This window comes from Malaclemys terrapin, chromosome 12 (genome assembly GCF_027887155.1).
Source record: "Malaclemys terrapin pileata isolate rMalTer1 chromosome 12, rMalTer1.hap1, whole genome shotgun sequence".
Taxonomy (NCBI): domain Eukaryota; kingdom Metazoa; phylum Chordata; order Testudines; family Emydidae; genus Malaclemys; species Malaclemys terrapin.
The window spans coordinates 37,342,101-37,353,938 of record NC_071516.1 but is presented as its reverse complement, the minus strand read 5'-3'; the positions used below and the strand labels follow the sequence as shown (position 1 = coordinate 37,353,938).

General features: G+C 44.3%; 1 protein-coding gene across 1 annotated transcript; it reads right to left on the bottom strand.

Annotated features, from left to right (window-relative positions):
• Nucleotides 1-3,628: 3,628 nt before the first annotated feature.
• Nucleotides 3,629-4,558, bottom strand: LOC128846625 (olfactory receptor 4D9-like). The gene has a single exon (XM_054045855.1). The coding sequence runs from the start codon at nucleotides 4,556-4,558 to the stop codon at nucleotides 3,629-3,631; it is 930 nt and encodes a 309-aa protein (XP_053901830.1).
• Nucleotides 4,559-11,838: the final 7,280 nt, after the last annotated feature.

Sequence of the window (11,838 nt, the reverse complement as noted above, 5' to 3'; positions counted from 1 at the left end):
ACTGACTCAGAGGAAATGTCTTTCACATCAGAGCAGCATAGAGCCACTGCCATAGGACAAGCTTGTTCAGACAGAGCCAGTCTCATGAAGGTCTCAGACAGTTGTACTAAATGGGTCTGTTCACTGTTCTCCTCATAATTCACGGAAGATCCTCTAAAAATCCAAGCCAATAACAGAAAAGTTGCCCACCCACCTCCCCCCCTGCAATCACAATGCCTATCCCTGCTAGTAGTAAATTGCAGTTTTTGTGCAATAAAAGTCATTATCTCCCACAGCCTGTTGTGTCAGTGATCTCAGAGCTGGCTGCCTCCAAATGACTGAGGATGGCCAGGGGAAGTCACATCTCAGATATGTTCATTGCCCACCGACAGGGGAAGTGGAACCTGGTTCCAAAAATGGCACATCCCCAGATATCTTTTACATGTTCAATATCTGCCCAGGCACTGGGATCAAAGACTTTCTGAAATCCCCCTGAGCTTTACAGGGCTTGATCGAGAACTTGCTTCCCCAGAGGAATGATTAATACGTTTGTTGGGATATGTAAGGGTTAAGTAGAGACCTGGGAAGCTGCTAATGTGCTGACATGGCATCAGGGGACAAAGGCATAAGAAGGCTATAGTTCTTTGTTTAATAAATAAGTTGCCATATTTTGCCCTTCCCTGTTGCTTGTAAGAATTGATAAGTGTTGCAGCTGCATAAGAAATGTGGGGATCTAAGGATACCTTTTGGGTAAAGCAGTGCTATCGCCTCCTCCCTTCCTTTCCCAGCTACATAAACAAGCCCTGGCACATGGCCCTTTCCTCCCTCCCCTGAGAATTGCTGACCAGGGAGATTTGTGGCAACAAATTGTTGCAAAGAAATATATTTTCAAGGTAAAATGCCTGTGTAATATGTGTAGTGCTGTGCACAATAGATAGGATGGGTTTACTAACAAAATGGGTGTTTTTATTACTTAATAAGGGTTTTTGGGGTGTTGTAATGGATGTAGGCATGTACAGACTAACAAACAAAAATAATGTGCTGTAACTAAATCAGTGCTTACTGGACAATTGGGTCCAGGGGAACAAGTATCGCAATAAAGAAGCCTGTACTCATATCCACCTCTGGGTCAACCTGCTCTTTCTTCTAACAAAGTTCCTGGAGTGTTTCATTTGGTTCATGTTTATTTTTAGCTATCCAAACTCAACAGGCTTGGAAATTTTGCAGAGTTGTCTGGGGCTGATGCAAGGACTATATTCAGGACACTGGGGATGTACTGGATCTTTGTCTGGCCTCCAGAGTGGCAGAAATCTCAGGAGTCATGGGTGCTGCTTCTGGCACTGAGAGATCAGTCTGCTCCAGGAGTCAGAGCCAGAGATAGGAATGGGGACTTGTGGGATGTATGCCAGTTCTAGAAGAGGCGTGAGGTGTAGTGGTTAGAACAAGCAGGCATGGTCATGCCAAGTCCTTCTTGTCCACTTTAACACATTTGAGCCAAGAGCACGGCTGAAGATCCTGATCATCTATTGGTGAGCACTGCCTGAAAGGTCAAAGTTCAAATTCGGTCTCCTTTAGGACTTAGCACTCAATGGACACTCAGTGTCCAAGAATTTCAACATTCTAGCTCAAGAGGAAAATGGGAACGTATGGTATGAGTGAGGGACCTGGGATCAACATCTCCACTAGAATGTTCTTCTCCCTGGTTTTGCCAGCCACGTCAGGAACAGCAATGAAGGGATTTCTCCTAGCCATTGTTGCATGTGTAGGCTGAGCTGTTCATGCAATGACTGAGAGCGGCACCTTGAACCAATGTCTGGGCGCATGCTGGCAGCAGCAGGAGGCATTAAAGAATTGGGGCCAGATTTTGAAAGCTATTTAGGCCTCTAGCAGGATTTTCAAAAGCACATGGGTGTCTAATCCCCATTGATTACAAAGATGCTATTGAAAATTATTCTAGGTCGCTAAATACCTTAACATTCTGGACCGTAGGTTAGAATAAATGGACGTATCTGCTCTAATTTATTACAGAATAGAATAGAATTCCAATATGTTGGGTTGGGGGCAACTCATTTCTAGCAAATATCCCTTGATTTTGGAATTGCTTACCATTTTCCCCAACACAACAAATCTGTTGATGGAAGTAGCCATATTTGTATTCCTGCTTCTTTCTTTCTCTCTCTCTCAGTTTACGTGGATGATTTCCACCACTGTAATACTGCCCTCAGTGACTCCTCTGCATCCCTGTCTCCTTCACACCCCGCCCTCAGTGACTTCAGTTCAATACCATTCCTTATCATTCTGCCCTCAGCTTCTCCCGTTCCCTTCTACTGTTGTCAATGGTTTTGCACAGGTGTTATGGGTTACAAATGAGTTCTCTATTCTTTTGATGTTCCAGCTGGAAGTAATATCCATCCACTGTCCCACTGCTCTGAGGCAGCGGGGTGGGAGATTGGTTGGGTATTACTTAACCAGATTTCACAGCCGATCAGCAATTTACTACTGCAAAGTTATACAAGTAAAGTTGATTGGGAAAGAAATAAAATATTTCACAATGAATATTCAGGTGTTATAAAGAACTTGTATTTTAAAATAAATATTAATAGCATTTTTATCTAAAAATGATGAGGTTTTCATTTTTTCCCTTCTTCTATCCCTTTTTTCTCTTTTTTACTTTCTTCTGATTTTCTAAGGAAAATGTTAATAGAGGAGGAGAAAAGAGGGAAGGAAAGTAAAACCTACTTCCCCCCTCCACCAAAAAAACTCCTCTGGATAATGTATGATAACATTTTCCACTTTATTTTCACAGTGTCTAAAAAGCCACTTTTAACAATAACAACATTCCAACAAAAAATGATTGATTACCTCAGTAAAAGTCAGGATTAGGGAAAAAAGCATCCAAAAGCCTGTAGTTTAACCTGTAAAGCTAGAAATAGAAATGGAAACATATAAAAAAATTAACTCTTATCCTCTATGAAAATAGAGACTGAATTTTATTAACTCATACTGATATCTAATCATATGGAAAATACAAGTAAGCTGCAAATGTGTATAAGTAAAAAGTCTAAGCTATACAATATTAGAATACCATATTCCTTTCCTGTAATACGTTATAAAATAATATTTATGCTAATTAAGACTTATTTATGACACATAATTTTTCAACATATATGAAAATGTATATTGCTCCTTTTGAGAATAAATGATTTGTTTCAGGAATTGAAAGCATTCGTAGAATATTTTTTTTTAACCAAAAAATTTCAGGGTCAGTAAATCAGCTGTTTGTGAGCGACACCATTTTGCATCAGCTTGGGATCTGCCCACTGACTCCAATGGATCTCTGTACACCAGTTGGGGATCTCAGCCATTGATGCCAATGGATCTATAGAGATTTAAATAAGCCTGGGATCTGGCCCATTGACTCCGATGAAGGTACGCTGATTTAACAAGTTGGCCGCATGGACTTCAGTGGAGATTTGTGACCCTTGGTGTGTAATTTATTCATTAACACAATTTTTCATGAGTATGTAGTATCTGTTCTCTTTGATGGGATGCACATTTCACATGGTGTGTACATTCACCATCTGATGTTTTGAGGTCTGGTTTCTAATATAAATGATCATTCAAAGATACCCGATGTCCTTCGTTTCCTCTATGATAATAGCATTCTGCTCATCAGCCTCTTGATGGCCATTTTCATCTCTGCATTTCTCAATGTGTAGATCATTGGGTTCAGCATTTGGGAGATGACTGTGAAACAGACTGAGGCTGCCTTGTCCAGGGTGAACTTCTTAAAGGGCTGAGCATAGATGAAGATGCCAGGAATGAATATTAAGCTCACAACCAAGATCTGGGCTCCACAGGTGGACAGAGCCTTGTGTTTTCCTTCCGTGACATGTGTCCTGATCTTGACTAAGATGATGGTGTAGGAAATCAGCAGACTGATAAATAGTATGATGAGGAGCACTCTACCATTGAAGACCATCTGCAGTTCAACCAAGTAGGTGTCAGTGCAGGCCAGTGTGATGACTTGTGGGACATCACAGTAAAAATTGTCTACGATGTTAGGCCCACAGAATGGTAACTGGAGGAGAAGTCCAATTTGAACAGCAGAGTGAGCCAATCCACCGAGCCATGCCAGTACCACTAACCCTGTGCACATGCCTCGGTTCATGATAATCAAATATCTCAGTGGTTTATAGATGGCCACGTAACGATCAATGGCCATCCCCACAAGAAAAAACACCATTGCACCCCCGATGAAGTGGAAGAAGAACATCTGGAGGATGCACTCCTCAAAGGAGACGGTTTTATGCTGGGAGAGAAGACCTGAAAGAAAGTGGGGAGCATTGACTGAGGAGTCGCTGACATCTATAAAAGCCAGGTTGGCCAGCAGGAAGTACATGGGGGTGCAGAGTCGGTGGTCGGAGATCACCGTGATGATGATGGTGAAGTTCCCCAGCCAGGTGGTCATGTAGACTACAAAGAAGACCACAAAGAGAAAATGCTTCAGTTGCTGATTCTGGGTGAGGCCCAAGAGAACAAATTCAGTCACTATACTGGTGAAGTTCTGCTGCTCCATTTTGTGTCCTTAAACTATACCTGCAAATTGAAGAGAGCTAATAATAATTATATTTTCATCCTCCCTTTAAGTTATTGATATTAAATCTATTTTCAATCCACATTAGGAAGCACACTTTGTTTGAGACTTTTCTTACTAACACTAACCTCAGCCTCACTTCAGGAGAACCCTGATTCATCAAACCCAAGTCATCCCACCCCTGCTTTCCACAGGGTGGGGTGCTTCCATCATGGGCTGCTGGTAAGGGAAGTGTAGTAGTCTACTCACCAGAAGAGCCCTCTGCTCACCACAGGGCCCTCCCTGATTCAACAGACCTGCCAAATGTTGATATTGACTGTCAGGTTTTAGCTTTTCAATCTCTTTCCTCCTAGTCTCTCACTGCTTTACTTTACCCCCACCTTTCCTCACTGTATGTGGAAATTTAAAAGAAGGTAAGAAAGTGTGAAAAAAATGCCATCTCTCACAATTCGCTACGCGAAGGTTAAGAAATGAATCCAAATGAAATGACAAGTTTCACTTTGTTTTGAAATTTTCTCATAGAAAAACACAGATTTTCATCCAAAAAGCCATTTTCCCATAAAATATTTTGAGTCCGAGAAAACTTCTCTTTTTTTTGGACAGTGACATGTCTTTTGTCAGAAGAAAATTTTGGTTAAAAATTAAAGAAAAAAAACATTTTGATTCAAGTTTTCTGATGAAAAATTGAAAAAAAAATATAATAAAAAGCAAAATTTTCCCATCCAAAATCTCTTGTGGAGTGTACGCCAGTTCTAGGAGGGGAGTTTATTGCCAAAAACTGTGGGGTGAGGAGTTCTATTTCTGCCTTGCTGTGAACATCCTCTGTGACCAAGGATAACTCACACCCTGTCTCGGATTGGGATTTTCAAGAGACAGGAAGATAGTTGGGTGCCCAATTCTCATAGAACTTCATTGGGAGTTGGATACCTGAATTCTTTCAAAAGCTGAGCCTCCCTGCATCTAGTCCCTACTTTTCAGGAGTGTGAAAGCACCAGCCAATACCTTAGAACCCGTTAGGATAGAAGATAATACAAGGGCTCAGTGTGATCTCCCCAACCAAATCTCTCCTTGCTTCTCACCACGGGCTCTGAGCATTCCACCTGCAATAAAAAATTGGTTATCCCATGTATCACGCTGCACATTTAATGAATCAAGAGTCAGTACCTCCTCCAGCATGCTATCAGAGTCAGCTGCCACCAGACAAAGCGAGGAAGCCCTGGGGAAGTCACATTGCTGTTCTGCCAGGCAGGGGAAGTGGACCTCGTTCCAAAGCCAACACAGCCCCAGAAATCTTCCTCTTACTATAGTGTCTGACTCATTAACTCAGGTTGGCACTGGCATCGGAGACTCTCTGAAATCCCTCTCAGCTTTCCTGGGCAGGATCAAGAGAGTTGCCTCTTGGGAGACTGAGAGAGTCTGCCACAAGGGGAATCATTAATAAATTCCTGGGGTGGTTCAGTTTGGTTACGTGTTGATGTCAGCCACCAAAACTCATAAGTGATCTCTCTCCTGCCATCCATCTCCACCCTCTGACAAACAGAGGCTATCAACCAGCTCTGGATTCCCCTGCTGGGCTGGCAGACACAAGAGGGATATTGGGGATTCATGGAAATAAATGGACTTTTGGGTGGGCTGTGAAGAAGAAGAAATCCCAGGAGCCCCGAGTTTAATTCTTGGCACTGGGAGAGAAATGTGATCACTGGCACCAGAACCAGGGGGTCCCAGTGGCCATGGCTTTAACAAAAGAAACATGTGCACTGTGGGGAAAAAAATGATGATACTGCTAAAGGCCAAGATGCACTGTGAGATTGGGTCAGATGCATTCCTTGATATCCACTGCTATCTAGGGAGACCATATTTCCCAAAGGGAAAATGGAACACCACACAGGGCAGGCCAGAGCCCCCTGCCCCTCCCCCCCATGTGAGTCACCCCCCTAGCCCTCCCTGCTTCCTGCCTATGGGGCCGGCCCGTGCCCCCATGCCACCAACCCAGGACCGGCCCAACGGCCCCCCCATAACCCCTGCAGGTGTGGCAGCCCAAGACCCCCTGCCACCTGCCTGCGTGGAGCTGGCCTGGGCTGAGCTGCTCATTTACTCCTGCCCCCTGCACATTTGTCTGCACCCCACTAGGGGTCGCACCCCACTTTTTTTGCAAAACTGTGCATTTGTCCCGTTTGCTCTTGCCAAGTGATGATCAGTGGATCATAAGATGATGATGAGATGATCCTGGGAAAGGGCTTAAAAAAGGGACTGTCCCAGCCAAAACAGGACATATGGTCACCCTATTGCAATCCTAGATAATCAAATAATTGTATGAGCAAAATTGCATTAAGTTTACATTTTTTGCTTAATAAATATTGTATTGCTCTGATCTGCTACAGCCTGTGGATGGTGTTTGTTAGGTTTTCTACAAATATAAAAATATATTTTTGATTTTATTTTATTTTTATAAAACAGAAAAAAAATCATTTTATGTGGTAGGTCTTACATGGGGACACATTTACCTCCCTTCATAGTTGTTTGTTTTTATTATTAATTTTTCCAACACCTTTTTCCTAGGAGATTTACAATTTAGAGTTACAATTTCTAAAATACGCATCATATGTAAACAAAGATGATTTGATTGTAATGTTACAAAATTGTAAGTTACAGTTCAATAATAAAAATGATGTAGTATTAATAGTAGTATATACCCAGTAAAATGATAAATGCAAGTGAAGCACAATACATGAAGTGCAAAAATAAAATGCAGTCTGATGTTTAGACTAAAGTTGTCATATTTTTTCCAATTGTTCGTACTGTAATTATATGTTAAATATTATAATGTAGCTACATTTTGTATTCTGGTTATTTTTACTCTGTTGTACTAGTTGTACTCTGCGGGATATTTAAGTAGCATTTTAATTCCCTCCCACTTCTACAAAGGTTCCGGTGGTAGGTCCACCGGCCACCTTGGAAAATCCCAAACACTGAAGTCAGTTTCTGGGCTCTGTTGCCCAACTTTCTGAAATGTGTCTGCAAAAACGACATTGTCAGGGCCCTTTGGCTGTTGTGTCGGTTTACAGGTCAAACACTATTACCCTGCCTATGTGTTTGGTGAGCTCAGCCCGGGACCTGAGAGGGAAGCTGTGCCTCAACTTCTCTGTCACCACCACCAGCAACAAAACTGAACTTTAACTGCCCCTGTGCAGTCCCCTCCCCTTCACACCCTGCCTCGGTGACCCCTGTGCAGTCTGCTTGCCTTCAATAGGTCTGGACAGGAGTAATTGATTGGGACATAGGCTAGGTCTACACTGGGGGGGGGGATCGATTTAAGATACGCAAATTCAGCTACGCGAATAGCGTAGCTGAATTCGACGTATCCGATCCGACTTACCCTGCTGTGAGGACGGCGGCAAATTGACCGCCGCGGCTCCCCCGTCGACGGCACTTACTCCTACCTGGGCTGGTGGGAGTACGTGTGTCTATTCGGGGATCGATTGTCGCGTCCCGATGAGACGCGATAATTCGATCCCCTAGAGATCGATTTCTACCCACCAATCCAGGCAGGTAGTGAAGACAAGCCAACATAATACACAGTCCTAAATAGAATCCATCCCCCCTTCCCATTTCTGAGTATTAAAAAATAGAGAAACATTATTTTTCTCCCTAAGTGTAGGAACTCGGACTCTGGACACATGCAAGGAGAATGCGTGTGGAATAAGAAGCAGCCATTTTTACACCCTGACTCTTCAGACTAGATCACTTTAACAATATAAAAAAAAGGCTGCTTCTGTCTGAGGAAAAATAGTTAATTAAAGATAGGGGAAGCTTAATGGTGGGATTTTGAAAGGAACCCAAGGGATATATAAACCAGGAAATAGTGATTAGGGGTAGGAAGGTGATTTTACCTCTGTATGCAGCATAGGTGGGACTGATACCGGAATGCTGCATCCGGTTCTGGGGAGGGACAGAGCCACAAAAGTGATTCATACGCCGGAGAAAATGCTTCACAGCGAGAATCTTCAAGAGCTCAGTCTGCTCTTATTATGCACTTCTGAGAGTGACACGACAGGAAATAATATAAAAGTAATCAAAGATAAAAATAGAACAGTGCAAAAAATATAAATAAATAACCCACCCCACGCACATTTCAAATGCAACCAATGTTAACCCTGGGAAGTGTTATGAGCTTCCAAGAACTAGTTGAAATAATGTGCCAGACAAGAATGAATGATTGGGACAAACAACATTTATTTCCCAGAAAATCTCTAAGGGGAGGTGATGCAAATGTACCAGCTCCTGTCATGCAAAAACGCTGCCTCTTAAGCTGCACCCTGAGGAGGAATCTTTGTCTGCTGATCACCTGTGACAGGAGGACAAAATCAAAGGCTCCAAATACATAAGGGAACAATGAGTGACTCATGTGGGTGCTTGTTCTGAGCTAACAGCTGTTCCGAACTTGTAACCAAGAACACCCCCTGCAGGGGAGCTGGAGTCAGTCCACTAGGGTAGACACAGCATGTACCCAGAAGGAATTTTTCTACTGGAGTAGGACCACCTCTTCCCCAAATGATGCTACCTGTGCCAGCAGAGCCCCTTTGAAACAAAATTCTGAAACTTTCCTAAATGGCAATTTCCCCAAAGTGAAATGTTTCAGAATTTTCATTTCATGGGAAATTTTGAAAATATTTGTTTTTGTTCCAGCTCAGACTGAAAACAAATTTCAAAATGTGAAAATTTCCCATGAGCCAAAAGAGTTTAGACCAGTTCTACTCTCTTCCTCCTTTTCTCACTTTTTTCAGTCTACCAGTACATCTATCTATCTTAGGTAATTCCTTAGACACACTGTTAAAGGGCTATTGTCCAATAGTTTCATACCTGGACCCAAAGTTTGTGTCTTATTGCTAGGGTTGCTCTAGATGGCAGAAAATCTAGGCCCCAGTGAGTAGGAGAAAATGTGTGTGTGTGTGTGTGTGTGTGTGCTGACGTGTTGCGCTCTGTTGGTGAAATGCTGGCCATATTAGAGTCAATTATTAGACTTCCATTTACCTCAGCACAGCCAGGATTTCACCCTCTGTAGTTTTTCTGGATGTCTCTCTCTCTCTCTCTCTCTCTCCTTTTTTCTTGATTTCTCCATAAAGAAATACAGCCAAGAAAGCTGCCCAAACTATTTTAGGTGTGAAATTTTGTCCAGTGGACAAAGAACTGAGAATGACCTATAGTTATTCCTTAACGCTAGGGTACACGGGCGCAGTCTACCAGACACAGGGATGCGTGGAGGCGACAGGACTCAGCTTACTTCCTGTGCATGTAAAGACCCCTGCGGGCCCTGACCTGCAGCCTTTATTTCATCAAACTTCCTACATACTGCAGGACTGAGTCCAGTGGGACTTTTGGGTGCAAGTTTATGAACTGCTGACCATCCTCAATTCCATGAAGGTCCTTCAGGCCCAGAATGGCACCCCCTAGAGGAGTTGTGACTCCCCATCTCCCATTTGCCATAACCCCTCCCAGGGGGAGGGATAGCTCAGTGGTTTGAGCATTGGCCTGCTAAACCCAGTGTTGTGAGTTCAGTCCTTGAGGGGGCCACTTAGGGATCTAGGGCAAAATCAGTACTTGGTCCTGCTAGTGAAGGCAGGGGGCTGGACTCAATGACCTTTCAAGGTCCCTTCCAGTTCTAGGAGATAGGATATCTCCATTAATTTAAATTTTAATTTAATTCTGCAAGCCAGTACGGGAAGGCTGCAGCATGGCCTAGTACATAGACAACTTCACTGGGCCTCAGGACACCTGGGTCCTCTTCCCAGCTTTTCTATGGAGTGAATGCTGGCAACTAATTTCCCTTCTGTCTTACTCCCCAGCCTTGCGTACTTAGATTATAAGAAATTGGATCCATTGATTCCAAAGCAGTTAACTCTGATCTAAACCAGGGTGAGTGAGAAGAAAATTCATCCTCCTTTAGCTCCTAAACTAGGGATTTTAGGTATAGCAGTATAGGATTCTGTTCCTTTTTCATTCAAGGACCTCAAAGCACTTTGCAAGCAATGATGAGTTTAATCTCACTGCACCAGTGAGCATTACCGCTGGTATTGTATAGAAGGGGGAAACAGAGGCACAGATCGTTGAGTTGACTAGCCCAGGGTCACAAAGGGAGCGGGTGCCAGAGCTGGCAATCGTATCTATGGGGCCTAAATCTCCCTCTCACTTTCTATTGGCTTTACACATGCATAATTTCACTGACTTGTGTAGAATTTAAACAGACACAGGGGAAAATTCCTTCTCAACCCCAAATATGGTGATCAGTTAGACCCTGAGCATGTGGGTGAGACCCACCAGCCAGACACCTGGGACATATTCTTTGTAGTAACTCAGAGCCCTCCCCATCTAGTGCCCATCACCAGCCATTGCAGATATTTGCTAATTGCAGTTGCAGATGTGCCCCATGCCATTGTCGGCAGTCCCATCATCCCATCCCCTCCACAAACGTATCAAGCTCAGTCTTGAATCCAGTTAGGATTTTTGCCCTCACTGCTGCCCTTGGGAGGCTGCTCCAGAACTTCACTCCTCTGATGGTTAGAAATAAGGTTGCATCTCTGTCACAGAGGTCACGGAAGTCATGGATTCTGTGACTTTCCGTGACTTCTGCAGTGGCCAGTGCTGGCTCAGGGGCTCCACAAGCCAGGCAGCCCCTGGGTCAGCAGCAGCAGTTCGGGTGTGGGAGGGGGCTCAGGGATGGGGCAAGGGGATGGGGGGGCCACTTACCTGGGGGGGGTCCATAGCTCCCACCATGTCCCCACAGCTCCCAGGGGGAGAAGCGGCCAGGGGGGCTCTGCGAGCTGCCCATGCCCGCAGGCACTGCCCCTGCAGCTACTATTGGCTGCGGTTCCCAATGGGCCAGTGGGAGCTGCGCCTGCCCCTGGCCATCCTCCCCGTAGGAGCTGCAGTGACGTGCTGGTCGAAGCCGGGTAGGGAGCCTGCCAGCCCCACCAATTCCCCCACCCAGCACCAGCAGGGGTCCTGGGCCATCCCCCAGCACCTGCAGCACCCCCAGAACACCCCTCCTGAGCACCCCCAGCCTCCCGTCCCAAGTTTTAGTCAGGGGTATATAGTAAAAGTCATGGACAAGTCATGGGCTGTGAATTTTTGTTTACTGCCTGTGTAGAAAGAATAGTAAATATGGCAGGCGACCAGCTTGGCTAAATAGTGAAATCCTTGCTGATCGTAAAAGCAAAAAAGAAGCTTACAAGAAGTGGAAGATTGGACAAATGACCAGGGAGGAG

Bases quoted from the DNA above. Each gene is read 5' to 3' on its own strand.
- LOC128846625 (XM_054045855.1), bottom strand. From the start codon at position 4,558: ATGGAGCAGCAGAACTTCACCAGTATAGTGACTGAATTTGTTCTCTTG.